At 43.9% G+C, this 22,321-nt stretch overlaps 1 protein-coding gene and 1 long non-coding RNA gene across 8 annotated transcripts in view; one reads left to right on the forward strand and one right to left on the reverse strand.

The window, feature by feature from the left end:
- Window positions 1–3,794: 3,794 nt before the first annotated feature.
- The window catches only part of LOC141098530 (uncharacterized), a 55,955-nt gene continuing 37,428 nt past the window's right edge, over window positions 3,795–22,321 (forward strand). For 2 of the 6 annotated variants that reach the window (XR_012234272.1, XR_012234270.1), the window contains exons 1-6: window positions 3,803–3,867; window positions 4,336–4,426; window positions 5,335–5,440; window positions 6,910–7,009; window positions 7,111–7,180; window positions 7,283–7,422. This is a non-coding gene — a long non-coding RNA (uncharacterized lncRNA). Of the gene's footprint in view, window positions 3,868–3,949; window positions 4,054–4,335; window positions 4,427–5,334; window positions 5,441–6,909; window positions 7,010–7,110; window positions 7,181–7,282; window positions 7,423–9,417; window positions 9,561–22,321 lie in introns of those variants that run through there. The other 4 variants (XR_012234273.1, XR_012234275.1, XR_012234271.1 and 1 more) reach the window with 4 other exon arrangements.
- PAQR8 (progestin and adipoQ receptor family member 8) overlaps window positions 5,988–22,321 on the reverse strand; it is a 40,852-nt gene continuing 24,518 nt past the window's right edge. Inside the window, exons 1-2 of one of the 2 annotated variants that reach the window (XM_073586409.1) lie at window positions 13,370–14,201; window positions 5,988–10,483 (exon numbers count right to left, since the gene is read on the reverse strand). In XM_073586409.1, coding sequence (XP_073442510.1) covers window positions 9,373–10,437 — 1,065 coding nt within the window. In that variant the 5' untranslated portion in view covers window positions 10,438–10,483; window positions 13,370–14,201 and the 3' untranslated portion in view covers window positions 5,988–9,372. Of the gene's footprint in view, window positions 10,484–13,369; window positions 14,202–22,321 lie in introns of those variants that run through there. The other variant, XM_073586408.1, reaches the window with a different exon arrangement.

Genomic DNA, 22,321 nt, shown 5'->3' on the forward strand with positions numbered 1-22,321 from the left:
TTCATATTGTGCATAGAGGAGCTGTGGACCCACCATACTGTGTATAGGGAACATGTGGGCCCATAATACTGTATATATGGAAGCTGTGGGCCACCCATACTTTATTTGGGGGAGCTGTAGGGGAAAAATACTGTGTATAGTGGATCTGTGAGTCCCTTCAGGGCCGGACTGGGACTAAAATTCAGCCCTGGCATTTGAAGTTACACAGGCCCACTAGTCACATGGTGACTATATAATATCTTTGTACACTTGTAGTTTACAAGAAGTGAGAGGAGATTAACACGACTATATAACATGTAGTCAGAGCTGTGCCCAGTATTTCAGCTCAGTCCTATTTATTGCTTTTAGGTACAGTACTCCTCCCAAATCTCTGTCCCCTTTTGTATGCATGATTACAGAATTCCTGGCAGAACTGCTCTCTATTGGGCAACCAGACCCCCTGGTCATAGCCGCCCCTATCATACCTCCCAACTTTTGAAGAAGGGAAAGACAGACAAAGACTGCGGCAAATTTTGGCCACGCCCAGCCACACCCATGTCACAAATAGTCACACCCATGTCCACACCTAATCGCACCCATTTAGCACTGCTGATCACACTGACTGGTACTGAGGGCACAGTGGCTGGCACTAAGGAAGAGAGAAAACAGAGAGAGACAGAAAAAAGAAAACAGAGAGAGCGAGAAAGAAAGGGGAAAGAAAGAAAGAACAGTGAGAGACAAAGAAAGAACAGTGAGAGACAGAGAAAGAGGGGAAAGAAAGAAAGAACAGAGAGACAGAGAAAGAACAGGGAGAGAAAGAAAGAAGTAAAGAAAAGAAAGAACAGAGAGAAAGAGAGGAAAGAAAAAGAAAGAAAGAAAGAGGGGAAGAAAGAACAGAGAGAGAAAGAAAGAACAGAGAGAGAAAGAAAAAGAGAGAAAGAAAGATTCTACAAAGATACTATAGCAGCCCGGCTCCCATTGTAGTGCCCACCTGAGCCTCCCGGTGCAGGACCTATCATGATCCGCTCACATGGCCGGCATCCCCGATTCCAAGGCGATCCTGCTGTCTGCGCTGTCGGAGGAGGACACGGTGATGGATCTGAAGCATTCCTGGTTCCGTCACAATCTCCTCAAGAAATTATCTCATTTCCGGTCAGCTTCCAGCACATCACTTCAGGTGGAACATCATGTGTGTGTTTTAAAATGCTCCTCGGGGCTCCGCCGTATACTCCTGTGTCCGTGGGAAAAGCACGCTTTGTATGCTTTGTACACACTTGGCTCCGCTCCGTACATCCCGTACACATATGGCTCCACTCCATACACACACGGTTCCACTCTGTCCACCTCGTACACGCGTGGCTCCTCTCCGTACATCTCGTACACATCCGGCTCCGCTCCGTACACCTCATACACACGCGGCTCCTCTCCGTACACCTCGTACACGCGCAGCTCCTCTCCGTACACCTCGTACACGCGTGGCTCCTCTCCGTACACGCGCAGCTCCTCTCCGTACACCTGCGGCTCCTCTCCGTACACCTCGTACACGCGCGGCTCCTCTCCGTACACCTCGTACACGCGCAGCTCCGCTCCGTACACCTCGTACACCCACGGCTCTGCTCCGTACACCTCGTACACACACGGCTCCGCTCTGTACACCTCGTACACACACGGCTCCGCTCTGTACACCTCGTACACACACGGCTCCGCTCTGTACACCTCGTACACACACGGCTCCGCTCTGTACACCTCGTACACACACGGCTCCGCTCTGTACACCTCGTACACACGGCTCCGCTCCGTACACCTAGTACACACACGGCACCGCTCCGTACACCTCATACACACACGGCTCCGCTCCGTACACCTCATACACACGCGGCTCCTCTCCGTACACCTCGTACACGCGCGGCTCCTCTCCGTACACCTCGTACACGCGCGGCTCCTCTCCGTACACCTGCGGCTCCTCTCCGTACATCTCGTACACCTACGGCTCCTCTCCGTACACCTCGTACACGCGCGGCTCCTCTCCGTACACCTCGTACACACACGGCTCTGCTCCGTACACCTCGTACACACACGGCTCCGCTCCATACACCTCATACACACACGGCTCCGCTCCGTACACCTCGTACACACACGGCTCCGCTCCGTACACCTCGTACACAAGGCTCCGCTCCGTACACCTCGTACACACGGCTCCGCTCCGTACACCTCATACACACACGGCTCTGCTCCGTACACCTCATACACACACGGCTCCGCTCCGTACACCTCGTACACACACGGCTCCGCTCCGTACACCTCGTACACACGGCTCCGCTCCGTACACCTCGTACACACGGCTCCGCTCCGTACACCTAGTACACACACGGCACCGCTCCGTACACCTCATACACACGCGGCTCCTCTCCGTACACCTCTTACACGCGTGGCTCCTCTCCGTACACCTCGTACACGCGCGGCTCCTCTCCGTACACCTCGTACACCTGCGGCTCCTCTCCGTACACCTTGTACACGCGCGGCTCCTCTCCGTACACCTCGTACACACACGGCTCTGCTCCGTACACCTCGTACACACACGGCTCCGCTCCGTACACCTCATACACACACGGCTCCGCTCCGTACACCTCGTACACACACGGCTCCGCTCCGTACACCTCGTACACACACGGCTCTGCTCCGTACACCTTGTACACACACGGCTCCGCTCCGTACACCTCGTACACGCGCGGCTCCTCTCCGTACACCTGCGGCTCCTCTCCGTACACCTCGTACACCTGCGGCTCCTCACCGTACACCTCGTACATGCGCGGCTCCTCTCCGTACACCTCGTACACACACGGCTCTGCTCCGTACATCTCGTACACACACGGCTCTGCTCCGTACACCTCGTACACACACGGCTCCGCTCCGTACACCTCGTACACACACGGCTCCGCTCCGTACACCTCGTACACACACGGCTCCGCTCCGTACACCTCGTACACACACGGCTCCGCTCCGTACACCTCGTACACACACGGCTCCGCTCCGTACACCTCGTACACACACGGCTCCGCTCCGTACACCTCGTACACACGGCTCCGCTCCGTACACCTCGTACACACGGCTCCGCTCCGTACACCTCGTAAACACGGCTCCGCTCCGTACACCTAGTACACACACGGCACCGCTCCATACACCTCATACACACACGGCTCCGCTCCGTACACCTCATACACAAACGGCTCCTCTCCGTACACCTCGTACACGCGCGGCTCCTCTCTGTACACCTCGTACACGCGCGGCTCCTCTACGTACACCTCGTACACCTGCGGCTCCTCTCCGTACACCTCGTACACGCGCGGCTCCTCTCCGTACACCTCGTACACACACGGCTCTGCTCCGTACACCTCGTACACACACGGCTCCGCTCCGTACACCTCGTACACACACGGCTCCGCTCCGTACACCTCGTACACACACGGCTCCGCTCCGTACACCTCGTACACACACGGCTCCGCTCCGTACACCTTGTACACACGGCTCCGCTCCGTACACCTTGTACACACGGCTCCGCTCCGTACACCTCATACACACACGGCTCTGCTCCGTACACCTCATACACACACAGCTCTGCTACATCCACACTGTAAATCCTGACCCCACACATACTTACCTCAACCAGCACCATGACAACAGCAAAGCAGAGTCTTGCAGTCGCAGACGGTAGAGGCAAGGCTGAGCGCACAGGACCTGTGATGAGGTCACAGGAGGGGCGGAGTCAGGGGTGACATGATCGGGGGTCTGGACAAAGGCTCCTGATCATGTGACCCCCTGACTCCTCCCCTCCTGTAACCTCATCACAGGTCCTGCGAACAGAGCGAGCAGGCAAGCGAGTGCGACGCTGTGAGTGGCTGCGGCCGGGGGGGGGGTCTCATGCTAAGGCGAGGGCGTGGCGGCTTATCTCCCTGCAGTGCGGGAGGAACTTGGAAACTATCACCGCCGTGCTGCAGAGGGCCGGCGGCAGGAGCAACAGTGGCCTCAGCAGCTGGCAAGCGGCCAGATGATCGGGCGCTGCCGCCCGCGGCCCAGGTGACAGCGGCCCAGCGGGAAAATGCCCGGTTGGTTATATTGCCAATCCGGGCCTGAGTCCCTTACACTGTGTATAGGGGAGCTGTACATTTTGGGACTCTGGACAATATTAAATGTTAAGTGGGCACTTAAGAAACATTATTGTTATAAGAGCATTCAGAGTTTTGTGACTGCCAAAGGTGGCAGTATCAGTAGGATGAGGAGTTTGTGCAGGCAGGGAATAGATGGGAACGATGCTGGAAAAGTGAGAAATCACATGTGTCTTTGTTTTAATCTCTGCAGCTGAGACCTGGCTGGAGAAGCTGTCATGATGGTCTGGGCCACATGGAAAAGACAGGAAAAGTGAATGTTTACATCAGAAAGAACGTCACCTGTAAGTCACTATTTATACCTGTAGTGTAAACTCCTGTATGTTCTGCAGTAGAGATATCTAGCACCATATGGCGGTAATAAGTGTTTTTTTATGGAGATTTATTTTCAGCAATATCATGCTCATCAGCAAGTTCCCCTATGCTGACAATTAGGGTGTGCCACTATAGCTGTAAGCAGGGTTACCTGGTTAGGGGCCCACTCTGATGTTTTGCCCCTAGCTACATCTCTGGATGAGGAGGTAGTGTGGGAGTGGGAAACACTGAATGTGCGGTCAGAAAGATATGAGGTTTGATGCCAAGACCTTCTTTAAACAGGCAAGCTAAAATTATTATTATTTTTATTACTATTATTATTATTATTATTTCTCTTATTACTATTTTTATTTTTACTATCATTATTATTACTATTATTATTGATAATAATATAAATAATGTAATAATTATTACCATTATTATTACTACTCTTATTACTATTATTATCATCATCATCAGGACGTATATTAACAAAATAATAATTCCTACAATTCGGTACATTAGGAGAAAAATATCTTAATCACTTAGGAAATAAATAGAAAAATGCTAACGGAAAAAAAAAATATAATATGGAAATAATATGTCAAATAATTCACATATGAAAGTTGATCTACACAATATCATTTATTTAGTTATAGAATAATAATGATCAAATATTTAATTAATAGTAATATTAAGGGTATTTGTTGCTAAATATTAATGGCGAGTAATAAATATTAGTAATATTAAGAGTAAGTAATAATAGTAATAATATTGTAACAATAATATAATTTTTATGTTATTATTTAAAATATCATAATATCATATCTGTGCATGTTATAATGACTCCAGAGCTGAACTCATGGTGGCGTTCTTACACCGTGGTGTGCTTGTGCAGGATGTGGTTGTATCCTCTCCATCTTGGTGGCACTGGATCCCTGATGTATCGGGCTGTAATAACCTCCTCCAACCGCGGAGCGACCCGCTGTAAACATATCCAGGACGTAGGTATCATCCGTCCAGGTAAAATGTATGGAAGTATTAAAAGTGAACCTGTTAAAGCCTTCAAAACCTTCCTGCTGGAGATGTGTGACAGCGGAAAGCAGTGTTGTGTGGAACCTTCAGATTTAGGGGTCTTTTTCCTTCCCGCTATGTGACTGTGGACTTGTGAATCCTCACAGCGAGCACAGTGCGCGCTCTCAGGATCATCCGGCGTCAAGAGCTAGCAGGCATGTGAGCGCAAGTATGTGATTTGCATATATGCTGTCATGTGAAGACTAGACGTGCGTGATCTCAATACATATGAATTGAGCGAGGCCAGACACGTCTAGTCGGAATGTGACCGAAAGTATGTAAATCGCCTGTCTTCTTCCGTATCTGGCACTGGAGAATCCTAACAGCACACACTGTGCGCACTGTGAGGATTCACAAGTCTACAGTCATATAACGTGACTGCAGACTTGCTCCCTTGCAAAAGCACGGGCAATATTTTATTTTCTTTGTAGCTAGAAAGACACTTAAAAAATATGATAAAATAATCAGAGACACCAGGAGTGTAACAGGTATTTATTGTATTTGGTCATACCGAGTGCAAACACTGGGCACAGAACTCAGGTTTTAGGATTAAGGAATTATTTGATAAAAAATATAAATTTATTTAAAAGTATTATGCGACTGAAAATAAGAAACCGTCAGGGAGCTCGTTCTGACGGGGAGTTTGTAACTCATGTATCTGTCTTTTTCTGAGCTCCTCTGTGTTGATCTATGACCAAATCAAAGATCAGCTTGACATTGATGTGGTCTGCGGTGGTAAATCAACACAGAGAAGTTAAAAAAAAATATACCCATGAAAGAATTACAGGCTCGCTGATGGATTCTCAGTTAACTCATTCTTCAGAATGCAAAATGCTTAAAGGGATTCTTCTCTTTTAGATATGTTTCCATATGCCACATTGTGCATCACTAGTTGCCAGGAGACCTGCTCACAGGGCAGTGGTTTCCAAAAGTGGACAATCCCTTTAAGTTGGACTTTAATTGAGAAAATATATCAATCATAGTTACACGTATAACAATAAAACATTATCTCAGTCTAGGCTTATTTGTTTTGCTACTGGCAACAAGGCCAGTTTTCATTTTCAGGTCATTTCGATAAATGAGACCCAATGAGATACAGTACCAGGTATTAAAACATGTTCACATCATACATAGTAAAATCCATAGTGGATGTAATGGACTCTACCACGTCAGCAGCATGAGCATTGATTAATATAAATATAATCATTAAAAAAAAGTAAAATGCTCAAAAATACCAAACATTTCTAATTGCATTGGACCATTATGTCTACATTTTTGTACAGTTGTAAGCAAATCTGAATATCAGCTTCCCTAAAAGATTTTTATTCCCTTTTTATGAATCAATAATTTATAATTTTATTTATTTATAACACTGATCTATTCTTCCAATTTTATTCAGATTAGACTCCGCCCCCAAGGAGCTGATAAGGCAAATTCTTCTTTATAAGTGACATTAACTGTGGCTAAAAATTGCAGTGTCTATCTGCTATGGGTCCAAGGTATGTTTCATAGCATAGCTGTTTTCATTTAGGCTATAAGCCACCCCCTTTCATGTGTGCCTGAAGGTATATGTGGATATTTTTTTGTTTACACATATTAGACTCCGCCCCCGAGGAGCTGATAATGCAATTTCCCCTTTGTAATTGACATAAACTTGGGCCAGAATTATGGTAAGTCTGTACCAGGAGGAATTGCTCTTTTCATTTATACGATAAGTTGCCCCTTCATGTGTGCCTGAAAGTTTATGTGAATATTTTTGTTTACACATTTAGACTCCGCCCCCGAGGAGCTGATAATGCAATTTCCCCTTTATAATTGACATAAACATGGGCCATGGATTGGTTGAAAGGCTAGAAATGATTGACATTGATTTAAGTCTGTACCAGGAGGAACTGCTCTTTTCATTTATACTGTAAGTCGCTCCCCTTCATGTGTGCTTTTTCTATTTTATGTTTATACAGATTGTATTTGGACCACCAAAAGCCACAAGGTCCTGGCATCAGTCTATTACTGATAATGTAATTAAATGTGAGGACCCCTCAGGGGTCTTGGGAACCCTTTTGCTTCTAGAAGTTAAAACAAAAGGGAAATTGAAAAGTATAAGGCTAGTCTGCAATATTTGACAAAATGGTGCCAGTCTGTACTCATGGAGGGATGTCACCTGAGATGAAGTTCCTCATGGGCGGGGCACTACTGGAGTTAATTAACCCATATAAAGATAACTGTGTCCATATCTTTCCTTGGTTGGATTTGGATCACAAAAAATTTGTGTAATTAATCAACGGGGCCAACCTCCGGATCAATATGACATCTAGTCTTACAACCACAAAGCTGTGGACAATTCCTTTAATTATGTGTCACAGTGGTCAGAGGTGTTATCACTTATGATATACTAGCTATTATGGCCACTGGTAAAATGTGAGGGTGCCAGTGGGCCCAGAGTCTGACCTGCAGTATACGGCCGCGTGCACACCAAGCAAAGGCCGGCCTCATTGCATCTAGTGAATTTTTTCCAGTGCAGACTAGACGCCTCCGCCGGCCTGTACTGCAATCATTTATACCAGTTTTACATTAATTAAATATCACATTATTAATAATTAGACACAAACATAAAAAGGCTCCAATCGCCAGCACCAATTCATAACTTGTTTAAGACTGTCCATAATGAGTATAAAAAGTTACAAAGAGAATTAAAAGTTAGAACGTTAAGTAGATGTAGATACTAGGAGGCCCTAATTCCCGAAATGGTGGACATTGTATCCTTTAATATGACCTGAGTCTTTCATTTGATGCAACAAATGGTTGAGCCTCCGGTGTGGGAGGAATATCGGTTCTCATTAGGGAGATCCATCCAAAGGCAATGCATGATGGGGAAAGATATGCAAATTAGCTCTCCTCGAGAAGGAAGAAAGCTAACACAGCTAGCGCCACCTAGTGGAATAAGTCAATGTTGGACGCTTTAAAGTGCCCATGATATGAAAGTTTGTCTTTGGTGGTGGTAAAAAGCCATCTCAGACTATATTGGCCATCTTGGATTTATTTTTTTCGGACGACGGTATTTTCTTTTAATCAGATGAAAAATCAAAAATGCCGATTTGTCTTTGCAATCATGACGATCGTTCGTCAGTAGGTCGTCTGTTGTAACGAACGATCATTTCATTTCACTGGTCTTGACGATGATCGTTCGGTGTGGTCCAAAGAAGCCATTTCATTTTGCCCTTTAGCCAATGTTTATCTGGGCCATGAGTCTTTTAGCAAGGCTTGTTAAAGCATCAGACGTTGATGTGTTGAGTGGCTACCTTCTTCTGGTGGGGAGCGAGTTTGGATAAGGGTTATATGAAAAATTTTTTTTTTTTAAATTGAACCCTAAGATTTTCATGGTGGAGACTCAGCCTAGTCTTAGAATCATAGAATCCTAGAATTTTAGAGTCAGAAGGGACCTCCAGGGTCATCGTGTCCATTTTACCACCTGAATTTTACTGGCAAGAGAATCTCTTCAAAGATCGAAGAACTTTCCAACTCCTAAAAAAAAAAAAATCTTCAAACATCTAATTTCTACCCGTGATTACATTACTGCAGCACTGCTCAAAAAATAATCCCTACTAAAAAAAAATATCCAGCAAAATTTATGAAAAAAAGAAGAAAATTAGGTGCAAAATTCAGTTTGTTTTCCTTTTGTAGGCCATGTCCTAATGGCCACCATGGATGGTCATCAGTTACTAGAAGTAGTCTACTGTATGCTTGGTTACAATATGTTCAGAGTTACATCCAAACCTCAGTTTTAGTGGTGAATAAATTAGTACGCCCTATGTTATTTACATGACTGGGTAAGATGTGACCTCTACCACGTTCCTTGCGCTCCTCACAAGTCTTTCTTCTCTAACTTTTGCTTAATTTTCTGCCGTAGATAGAAGGCCGTACTGGCCGTGCAGATAATGAGAAGGAAGAACGAAAGGCAAGAAGCTAGGGTCAAGGCCGGACTGTATCGTGTGGTAAAATGTTCATGTCTGGCCCGGTAGTCTAGTAACACGGCTTCTAATTGAGACAGAGTACACAAACCTAAAAACAAGTGGAAAATTTGGTGGCCATGACCAATAATATCACATCCACCCGGGAAGAATTTTTCCGGAACGGGACAAGAGAAAAAGTAGGAGCTAATAACAAAGAAGAAGATCTGTAGTGAATGGTACCAAACGGCCCTATCGGAGCAGTCTTCAACATAGCAAACGATAATCCGATGGACCACCGGGCTGATGTCCAAGATGTAGGCCAACCCCGCAGGGACCACCTGGCAGATCTTCCTCATTACTGGATACGGCCGACTATATCTGTATTTGGCATAGCAGCAACCCACACAGGACATCCACCCCAAGACAGCAGCCCCTGGCAAAAAGAAAAACCAGGCTTTGTCATACCAAGCTTGGTGGGAACTGTAGTAGTAATGGGCCAAGGCACTTCCATACTGGTAAGTGCTCACCCCCACGTAGTCCATGAAGTAGAAAGTGTAATGGGCCAGCTCCGATTTGGACTGAAGCAAGTGTGCTAGGATACTGCATGTGAGATAGGTCAATGAGGCTAGTACATATAGGACCAGAGGTATGGATAAGGTGTCCCAGGAGAAGCCTTCAGTCTCCACGAAGGTTCGAAACCTCAAGAGAACGGCCAAGGCCACCAGGAGGTGAGTCCAGACATTCACTGATTCATTGTGTTTCTGGAAAAGGCTAAGAAAGTAATACTTCCAGTGTTGGTCTGTCGGTCTATATCCGGCCTGAATGTAGGGTTCTCTGAAGAGGTTGGGAACATCCGACTCCTTGACCGTAGAAGGCATCTCCTTGAGAAGACCGCTCTCCAGAAGCTTGGGGAAACGACGGAGCTGCTGAGCGCTGATGGACAACGTGCTGATACATTCCAGAATGACGGTAGTCATGGCAAAATGGAAGAAGTGATGAAGCTCGATGTAATCAGATTTCCACCTAAAGTAAAGGAGAAACGAAACGTAAGTCAACTGGAAAGAAAACCATCGGCGAAAAGCACTAACGAAGACAAATGTCCGACCACTGACTTATTTGATCAGACCTTACATTATAGTCCGAGCCGGAGCAGTCTTTCCGCTTCTTTACATGACTAATTCATCCAGATTATCTGAGGCTTTTAGCTTGATGTGAGGCTGGAAAATCACAGTACTTATAAAGGGCAATAACAATAAGTATTCATGTATTATTGAGGTCTGAGGCACAGCGAGCATTACAACAGGGCGAGGCTTTGACTTATAACAACGGAGGGACCATTCACATTCAACAAGGTCTGTATACATACAAGTGGCCATAAAAATAGTATCAGGCCCTATCATATAATACCGCCATACAGTGCCCTAATATTAAATAGTGCCAGAAAGTGCCCATGCAATAAGTCAAACTATATAGTGTCTAAATAATACTGAAATACAATCCATATACAAGAAACCAAACTGTATAGTGCCTAAATAGTACCCCCCATATAATGACAATACAATAAGTCAAACTGTATAGTGCCTGAATAATACCGCCATATAATGACAATACAATAAGTCAAACTGTATAGTGCCTAAATAATATCGCCATGTAATGACAATACAAAAGGGTCAAACAGTATAGTGCCTAATATCGCCATACAATCCCTGTAAAATAAATCAAACTGTATATGTGCTTAAATAATACCCCCATATGATGACAATAAATAAATCAAACTCTATAGTGCCTATATTATACCGCCATACAATCCCTATACTATAAAACTGTATAGTGCCTAAATAAAACCATCAAACAATACCTATACAAGAAGTCAAACTGTATAGTGCCTAAATAATACCCCTATACAATGACTATACAATAAGTAAAATGGTATAGTGCCTAAATAATACCGCCATATAATGACAATACAATAAGTCAAATTGAATAGTGCCTAAATAATACCCCTATACAATGACTATACAATAAGTAAAATGGTATAGTGCCTAAATAATACCGCCATATAATGACAATACAATAAGTCAAACTATAAAGTGTCTAAATAATAATAATAATTTATATAGCGTTAACATTCAGCAGCACATTACAATTAAATGGTGACATGTACAGACAAAAAAAATCAGATTATGAGACTGATGCACTACCTACTGCACTAACAAATAAAACCACCATACAATGCCTATACAAGAAATCAGACTGTATAGTGCCTAAATAATACCTCCATACCATATGACTATAGAATACATCAAACTATACCTAAATAATAGTACCTAAGTAATACCCCAGTACACTGCTTTTACAAGAAATTAACCTTTATAGTACCTAAATAATACCGACATACTATGACTATAAAAGAAATCAAACCGTATAGTGGCGTAATAATATCGCCATCTAATGCTTACACAAGAAAGCAAATTGAATCTGCTCTATGTCGTATACTGGAGCGGGACGTCAAGGATTGCTGCCTCCAGTCGGTGGCACTGGAGACCCCGATCACTTCCTCTGTAAGGCGGGGAGCATTGCATGGTCTATATAGTACAAGCGATCAAACGATCGCAAGTTCAAGTCACCTAGTAGGACTAAAAAAAAAAGTAAAATGTTAAAAAAAATAGAAAAATACCTATTTTAAAATATATTAACTAAAAAACGCAGATTGCAGTCGCGTGACTTGGAAAGCACCTCCGTTTGCAGGCTGCCGTTTTGGGGATTTTTGCTCCTCCTCAGTGCAGAGCAGAACGTTGCTTGGGTAAGTCAAGGGTCTATAGGGTTAAATTTCTCCTTTTGTTGGAAAACCTGTTTAGGGTAACACAATGACTGATTTTCCATAGGACTGCAGGTAAAGGTATTCCATTGCCTTGATTGCACGAGCACTATGGAGTACAGTGACAAACTGAGCTCTGCTACATCCATCTATATTGTTTGCATAGAGCAGGCTGTCATCACACAATGCCCTCCTGTCTTACCTAGACTTTTACAGATATTATGCTCATATCCCAATTTATGTGTGACTTTACATGGGACTGCAAGTTAAATCACTGCATAATCTAAACTCGATAGTGATCATGATCAATCACAAACTGAGCTCTGCTGTACCTTTCTATATATCTGTATACGACACGTTATGTTCATTTTTACCCTTTCCCTCCTCATTTTTCCTTCATATACACATGTAGCAGAGCTGGGTTTGTTATGGTGATTCCCAATGTGGTACCTATAGTTTTTTTTTCATAGGACTGCAGGTAAACCTCTGATAGTGAATGATCAATTTCTGCCATCCTTTAGAGACTCTGCTACATCTGTCTACAGGACTGCCGAGATTTCCTTCCTCCATTCCTTGTATTGCAATGATTTTACATAGGACTGCAAGTAAATCTACTGCAGCCAGAGAGTGATCACATATACTGTTGCCCTAAAGAGCTCAATGACAAACTCAGCACTGCTACATCTGTCTATAGGACTGCTGAGATTTCTTTCCTCCACTATATTAATGCTGAGGTGCAGCAGAGCTGAGTTTGTCATGGTGTATTGCAATGATTTTACATAGGACTGTAAGTAAATCTACTGCAGCCAGAGAGTGATCATATATACTGTCGCCCTAGAGAGTTCAATGACAAACTCGGCTCTGCTACATCTGTCTATAGGACTGCTGAGATTTCTTTCCTCCACTATATTAATGTTGAGGTGCAGTAGAGCTGAGTTTGTCATGGTGTATTGCAATGATTTTACATAGGACTGTAAGTAAATCTACTGCAGCCAGAGAGTGATCATATATACTGTCGCCCTAAAGAGTTCAATGACAAACTCGGCTCTGCTACATCTGCACCTAAACATTTCTATTCATAATCCTCTTACCCTTTCTGGAAAGGTCGCTCCCCTCCTCGTCTTTCCTCATAGAGCTCTGCTACATACTAGATGTCACAACCTACATATCAGGAGGCCACCCGCATTAGGGTGTGTGTTGTGCGACAGCTACACCCTCCTAGCTGTAACCAGGCAGGTCCCGGGTGTGGGTGTCAAACACAATCAGTGACACATTATGTAAATCTGTCACTTGACTAGAAGCTTTCAGGAAATCCTTGTCCCATCCTTGTGTAATCTGTGCTCAAGTTTATCAAAATTCTGTCTAACCTCTGCTTGCTGTCAATGAATAGAAACAACGTGTTTGCTTACAGAGCCCCAAACTGAGTCCTAAAAGTGTCCATCTTACAAACAGAGAGCTCTGGATACACTGTAACGAGCCCTGCAGCTGTGTCAGTTGAGTGTTACAAGGACAGATTTTAAAATGTAACTCCTCCCACTTTTCTAATTGCACCACCCCTGCTTACATTTACCAGACGGGGAAAAAAAAGGTTTAACTACACCTACTTTTTCAAAAGTCACACCCCTGCTTACATTTATCTGTCCAAAATGTATAACTCTTTTGACGGGTTCACTACCTGCTTATGTGTATGATTCCAAGTGTTGGGTAACTCCACCCACTTTTTCAGTGCAACACCCCTGCTTACATTTCTGTGTCGAAAATGGTTAAAGTTTTCTAAACTTTTTTTTTCACATCTCATCTCTGCTTACATTTAGCTATCCAAAATGATGAAATAATGTACCGTAATTAAAACTGCTTTTTAACTCATTCACTACCTGCTTACATTTATCAGATCAAAAATGATGTAGCTCCACCTACTTTTATCACTATCCCACCCCTGCTTAAAGTTACCTGTCTAAAACTATGTAACTCCGCCCACTCTTTCTAACTGTTTTTATCTGTCTAATATCATGTTACTCCACCCAATCTTTTTTTTTACCTTTTTATCTTTGCTTACTGTACATTTATTAATCTAAAATCATGGAACTCCACCCACTTTTTTTATTGCCCCACCCCTGCTTACATTTCTGTCAAATTCAGATGTTCTTAAACTTTTTTCACTGCCAACCTCTGCTTACACTGCTTACATTTCTGTCCAAATGATGAACTAATATAATTCAATCGGCTCTTTTTAACTGCTTCACTACTTGTTTACATTTGTCAGTTCAAAAATGATGTAACACCACCTACTTTTAACTGCCCCACCCCTGCTTACATTTATCTTTTCAAATATTGTAACTCCACACACTCTTTCTAACTGCTTGTATCTGTCTAATATCACGTTACTCCACCCAAGCTTTTTTTTTTTTTTACTTCTTCACCTTCGGTTACATTTATCAATCTAAAATCATGAAACTCCACCCACCTTTTTTTTACTGCCCCACCCCTGCTTACATTTATCTTTTCAAATATTGTAACTCCACCCACTCTTTCTAACTGCTTGTATCTGTCTAATATCATGTTACTCCACCCAAGCTTTTGTTTTGTTTTTTTTTTACTTCTTCACCTTCGGTTACATTTATCAATCTAAAATCATGAAACTCCACCCACCTTTTTTTACTGCCCCACCCCTGCTTATCTTTTTCTGTCCAAAATTAAAGCAATCCAGCCCACTTCTGGAAGTGATCCATTCCAGTTGCAATGGACAGCCTTAGCATCTATGTACCCTAAGCCTAAAATGGCTGATAACAGGGAATAATAGGTCACTTTCGCTTGCACAATGAATAGAGAGCAGAAACATTTTACTGTCCCTTTAATAAGCTACTTCCTCCTGTTTATGCAGGTTCATGAAGGTCTTCCAGGAGATACAGGAGTGGTAGCTATAAAAGCAGCAGAAACTGGGTGGAGTGAACATCCTGAGGATTTCCAGAAATAGAAACAATCAGAATCAATGTTCTCAGAAGAAAAAAAAAAACCTTAAGCAATTGCCAGTAAGCGATTGCCCAGTAGTGATCTTGCTGTAGTTCTGCATAGCAATAGTTTTTCATCATGCAATACTGATACTGGCCCTTTAAGAAACGATGGCATATTTAACTATAGGATTCAGAAGAAACTGTAAAACCTGGATGAGATCTCCTGTGGGATTTTACATTGGTGTCCAGCAGCCACAAAACTTTCCCAGGTTCCTGACAGGCAAATCAACCTAGCTAAAAAGTGATACGGGAGCGGGAATTGTATCACTACGTAACTAGGAACATTACGTAAACCGGGCGTGACGGCTACATTCCTGGAAAGGCTCATAATAGAGGAAGTGATTGTTATAGCAAGCCAAATATTGTGGACATTGGGGGGAGGAAATACTAAACTGTTACAAAGTAACAATATTTTTAAAGGGGAAGCGTCATCTCTTAAAACCCTAATAGGGCATACGGATCTTGCAGATGGAGATCCCCTTCCTTTGGTCTCTAAGGCTAAGTTCACACTGAGCGTTTTTGCTGCGCTTTTTTAGTGCTAATTTTCAGCTGCTTTTCACAGTACCAGCAAAGCCTATGAGATTTCAAAAATCTTATGCACACAGTTTTTTTCTTTTTTTTTGTCATCAGTATTTTGTGCTTTGCATGGTTTTTTTTTCTGGACAGATCGTGTCACTTCTTTCAGCGTTTTTCAATGTTTTTCACCCCTTGAATTGAATGAAAGAAAAAAAAACCTATGTAAAAAAATCACCAAAACAGTACCAACAATGCAGCAAAACCTACATTTCTGCCGCAGCTTCGTTCCTACCAAGCACTCAGATTTTGCTGCTGAAAAAATAACGCAGCAAAAACGCCTAGTGTGAACTTAGCCTTAGTCAGAAAAATTTCAGCTCTGTAGTAGTGGTGAGCGAGCCTGAACTGTAAACTTCTTACTGTTCGTCTGTGATACTGTTCTGGTTTAGCAGACGAATATTGGCAGGGCTGGGATTGGCCGGCGCACCAAAAAATAAATAAAAAAGAGATGTAGGGTCCTTCCTATTTTTGATAACAAGCACAACCCTCAGCTGTCTGCTTTATCTTGGCTGGTTATTAAAAAGAGAGGGCCTCCACGCCATTCTGTGAACAAGGTTCAATAGGGTTAATTGCGGCAGGAGCGTGTGAATTTTTTTGTTCCTGACGATGAATGGGAGAGAACTGTGAAGTCTCGTTCTGACAACTTTCTCAACAAGATTACATAGGACTCAATGGGTGTTATGGCACATTTCACTATTAGATTGCAGTCGGAATTTCCTGGATTTATTATTAATTAATAAAAGGGTAAACAAAGAGTGGGGGAGTCTTTATTCAAATAAAGTATTTTTTTCTGTGTGTTTATTTTTACTACTAGGTTAGTAATGGGGTGTCTGACTAACACCTCTCCATTACTAATCCCTGGGCTTGGTGTCAGCCAGCTTCTGACATCAACACCATTACAATTACCCTGATTATCACGGCACCAGGGCAATCGGGAACAGCTGAGGCTAAGTGCCAGAATTGGACCATTAAATATGATGCGCCAATTTTGTGATGGCTCCAGGTTGATATTTTAGGTTGGGAATGTTCCTATAACCATAGGCATTCCCAGCCTATGAATATAAGCCTGCAGCTGTCTTCATTCCTTTAGATGGTTATTAAAAATAGGAGGACCCCACACATTTTTTTCATTGAGTTATTTATTTACTACTAATGAATGAATGAAAAAACCTAAGAAAAAAAAATGAATAGTATGATGTAGGGTCCCCCCTATTTTTAATAACCAGTCAAGGGAAAGCAGACAGCTGGGGGATAATTGTAATAGGCTGGGAAGGACCATGAATATTGGACACTTCCCAGTCTAATAAGACCAGCCCTCAGCCGCCCCAGAAATGTCACAACCATTAGATGCGGCAATTCTGGCTTAGACTCGGCTCTTCCCAATTGCCCTGGTGCGGTGTCCATCAGGACTGGGGGGTTGATGTCAGCTGTGCAATGTCCACTGACATTAAGCCCATGGAACATTAGGGACTAAGGAGATACACTAGAGAAGCTGAGGCCAAGAAGATAAATGCCTTGTTCTCCAAAGAACCATCCAAAGTATACTCCCAACTACAGAACAACAGCACAAAGGCAGCAACTCCACCAATAACAGAGACTGAACAATACTGTAGAAACATGGGAGAAGCAAAAAACACACAACACCAGTGCAATGTGGCTGCAAGAACTGAGAATGAAACACAGCAACCACCTAGAGCAAGAATCAGTGACCATTACAGAAGCAGACATCCAACATCGGGTCAAGAACATGAAGAGCTGGACAGCACCTGGCCCAGACATGATCCACACCTACTGGCTAAATAAATTAACAGCAGTACATGAACGCACGGCAAAACAGATGAAACAACGCCTAGAAGAAGGCCACCACCCAGCTTGGCTAACACTAGGTAGAACAGTGCTGATCATGAAGGATCCTCATAAAGGAACAATTCAATCCGACTACCGCCCAATAACCTGCCTCACAACAACATGGAAACTCCTGTCAGGCATCATAGCCACCAAACAACAGAAGCAGTACATGAATCCCAGCTCAGAAAGGCATTGGGACCAACACCAGAGGCTCCAAGCACCAGCTCCTAGTAGATAGAGTATTCGCTCAAGACTCAAGATCCAGATAGAGCAATCTCAGCACAGCCTGGATTGACTACAGCAAAGCCTATGACTCAATGCCACACACATGGATCTGTGAATGCTTGGCTCTCTACAATGTCAACAGGAAATTAAGAACTTTCCTCGGAAACTCAATGGGGCTATGGAGGACAACATTGGAAGTCAACTCAAGACAACTAGTACAAGTGACCATCAAATGCGACATATACCATTGCTGTTCTGCATAGGTTTGAACCCCCTCAGTCAAATAATTACAGAGTCTGGCTATGGATACAAGTTCAAGAGTGGAAGCACCATCAGCCACCTCCTCGACATGGATGACATCAAGCTATATGCGAAAAATGAACGAGACATCAATTCACTGATCCACCTGACAAGGATCTACAGTGGCGACATCGGGATGTCCTTCAGACTGGAGAAGTGTGGCCAGTTGGTAATAAAGAGAGGCAAGGTAGTCAAGACTGATGGAGTTGAATTACCAGCAGGGCACATAGCAGATGTACAGAAATGCTACAAGCACCTCAGCATCCCAGCGGGATACGGTAACCATGATGAGGAGGAAAGGAAAGCAGCAACATCCAAATTCCATCAAAGGGTAAGACAGGTCCTGAAGAGCCAGCTCAATGGGAGGAATAAAATCTGCGCCATCAATACATATGCTCTGCCAGTTATCAGATACCCTGCTGGCATAGTGTGCTGGCCAAAAGAAGAGATGGAAGCTGCAGATGTGAAGACACAAAAGCTCCTCACAATGCATGGAGGTCTCCACCCCAAGTCTAACACCAAAAATTGTATACCAACAGAAAGCTCCTCACAATGCATGGAGGTCTCCACCCCAAGTCTAACACCCAAAGATTGTATGCCAACAGAAAGGAGGGTGGTCGAGGCTTGATAAGCATCCAAGCCACCATCATGGATGAAACAAGGAGTATCCAGGAATACATCAGAAACATGGCAGCAAAAGATGAGATGCTAAGAGAAAGCCTAAGGCAGCAAGAACAACAGTTCTGGAAGGAATAACAGTAACATGAAGCGCCATGGGAAGACAAGCTGCTGCATGGGATGTACCATCGACAGATAATGGAAGTGGCTGACATGGAGAAATCCTACCAATGCCTGGAGAAAGCTGGACTCCGAGACAGCACAGAGACACTAATCATAGCGGCACAAGAGCAAGTACTAAGTACCAGATCCATAGAAGCAGGAATCTACCACACAAGACAAGACCCAAGATGCAGACTATGCAAAGAAACCTCAGAAACCGTCCAACACATAGTGTCAGGATGCAAAATGCAAGCAGGAACAGCGCATACCGAACGCCACAACCAAGTAGCGGGAATTGTATACAGGAACATCTGCGCAGCATATGGGCTAAGTTCCTTTAAGTCCAGTTGGGAGAACCTAGAAAAAGTGGTGGAAAATGGGCTAAAATCCTGCGGGACTTCAAGATCCAGACGGATAAGCAGGTGTTGGCTAACCAACCAGACATTGTGATAGACAAGGATCAGAAGACAGCAATGATCATAGATGTGGCAGTGCCAAGTGACAGCAACATCAGAACGAAGGAATATGAGAAGCTGGAGAAATACCAGGACCTCAAAGGAGAACTGGAGAAGATGTGGAAGGTGAAGGCAACAGTGATTCCAGTGGTGATAGGAGCACTTGGAGCAGTGACCCCTAAGATGGAAGAATGGCTACAACAGATCCCAGGAGCAACATCTGAGCTCTCTGTCCAGAAAAGCGCAATGCTAAGATCCTGCGCAGAGCCCTCAAACTCCCAGGTCTCTGGTAGAGGACCCGAGAATGAGAGAGGACAACAAAGACCACCCCCATTGGGGAGTGAGAAGGAAGTTTTTTTTTTGTTTTATAAACAGGGGTCGCCGTAATCCATAGTACGACGATCCCAGCCTTCTTCATTCAGTCTATGGAATTCCATTCAGAGAATGTAGCTCCATAGACTGGTGAAGCAGCCACTGCTGGGTCTCGGGCTGCACTCCACGAGACCCGACTGGTGTGAACTGAGGTGACTTCAATAAGATTATCTCAGTTCACAGCTGCTGGCTCTCACCGGGGCAGCCGGTCTAATGAAGATCGTGAGCAGTCATCAGTCTGGCACTCAAGCTGCAATGAGACACGGTGGCAGTAAACTCTGGTAACCTAAAAGGTTACCGGAGTTTCCAACTGCTGGAACACCCGGAGGCTGTGAACAAAGGTTTTTTTTTTAAATAAAGATTTTTTTTTTCTGATTTCTTCTCTTTTTACTTAGTAATGGGGGTGGTGTCTGATAGATGCCTCATTACTAACCCGTGGGCTTGAGGTCAGCAGATATTGTACAGCTGACATCAGCCCCATAATCCAATTACCACGATTGCCACCGCACCAGGGCAACTGGGAAGAGCCAAGGCTAAGCGCCAGAATTGGTGTATCTAATGCATGTGCCATTTCTTGGGGTGTCTAAGGGCTGGTCTTATTAGGCTTGGAAAGGGCCAATATCTGTGGCCCTTCCCAGCGTATTAATATCAACCTGTAGCTGTCTGCTTTACCTTAGCTGATTATTAAAAAATAGGAGGGCCCCATGACGTTTTTTTAAGGCCTCCCCCATATTTTATAACTACGAAAGATAAAGCAGACAGCTGTGAGCTGATATATTAATAGGCCAATATGGTATAGCCTTGTTCTTGGTGGTTATTCATTTTACTCAAATAGGAAAACCTGTCAATTATATTACGTCAGGTGGGGAAATCTGAAGGGGTGGAGCAGACACCTCTCTCCAAATGCCTAACATTCAGACACCAGCTGCTGTTGATATTATATTTTAGAGTTACACATACACCCTCTTAGGGCAGCATGAAATTACTATAAACAAGTTCATTATAAATGAGAAAATTCTAGCTCCCAGCAACCGCCACTAGGGGGAGCTCACTGCATACGGGTTTGTAATGCATGGAACCTCATTGAAATCAGTGGATTAAAAAAAAAATAAAAAAAAAATATATATATATATATATTTTTTTTTTTTTTTGCAGACAGCTCCCTCTATTGGTGAGGCCAGCAGCTTTTACAGCCGACTTGTCTCGTCTTCCAGGAGGCCAGGTGATTTCCTCAAGTTATGAGTGGTAGTCAAAATAAGTAATATTTTGAGCCTTTTTGCTGGTCTTGTGCAACTTGTCCCCCACCTGGAGTTGCATTGCGGTGTGATAAACCATAACCGATCTCCTCGCATCCTTCTACCGTTCTTGGCCACCTTATACCTGCGGAGGACACAGGACACCATCTGATAACAGGATACTACGGGTTTCAGGGTCTCGTCACCTGTAGGCAGCGCCGTCCCAACCCTCAGGTCTCATATAACCCCGCGCTGCCTGCTCCGTTGCCGAATCTCCAATACCCTTGACCTTCAGCTGACTGCAGCAGTAACGACGAGACCCATCATGGGGCTGAGCACATTGATGTACTTATTATAGGGGCATCCAGGCTCAGACCCCTAGAGCAGGGTTCCCCAACTCCAGTCCTCAAGGCCCACCAACAGGTCATGTTTTCAGGATTTCCTTAGTATTGCTCAGGTGATAATTGCTTCACCTGTGCAATACAAAGGAAATCCTGAAAACATGATCTGTTGGTGGGCCTTGAGTCCTGGAGTTGGGGAACCCTGCCCTAGAGGACCCATGGGTCACCCTGTAGACTAGCTCCTTTTCTGTTGCATGTTTCATCCCCATTACCGGCACTCAGACGCCAAGAAATGCCCATAAAATCCCATAAAATCTCCCAGAATTGAACATTTATAGGGCAGGCGTTAGGGGGTACAAACTGGGCAAATGCCAATGGTCCCAAGCCACGAAGGGGGCCCCCTACTTCTGCAGCCCCTTTATGAGGTGCTCAGCGGGTGTACAGCACTCCTTACAGACCCTGCCCACCTGTGGTTAATTTTGCAGGACACTTCTGTTAAAACTTAAGCTGCATATGATCAAACTTTTTGATAAATATTTTTTGGGGGAGAGCTAAAAAAAAATAATTTTTGCAATCGCGTTTCATTAAAAAAAAAGTTTGCCTTCTAAAGTCACTGTCTATTGCAGGCTGCAGAATGAGTTGACTGAGGATCCATCAGTGAGCTCAATCTCACAGGTCCGTTTGAAGAGTCTCTAATGCCTTTATCTGTCATTTTTACGAGCTCCTCTGCTGATTTATGATCGTAGACCACTAGAAAGTAGAATATGCAGGTAAACAAAGACAAACGTGCAGGATTTCAGTCTCTGGACATGAACATTCACTGTCAGCAAGCGGAGATATTGAAAATGAAAATAAATAGGTATAAAACATCTTTTTACCCCAGCGTATCATAGTGTTTAATAC

This window comes from Dendrobates tinctorius, unplaced genomic scaffold (genome assembly GCF_039654945.1).
Source record: "Dendrobates tinctorius isolate UK_male_01 unplaced genomic scaffold, ASM3965494v1 ptg000093l, whole genome shotgun sequence".
Classification (NCBI taxonomy): Eukaryota; Metazoa; Chordata; class Amphibia; order Anura; family Dendrobatidae; genus Dendrobates; species Dendrobates tinctorius.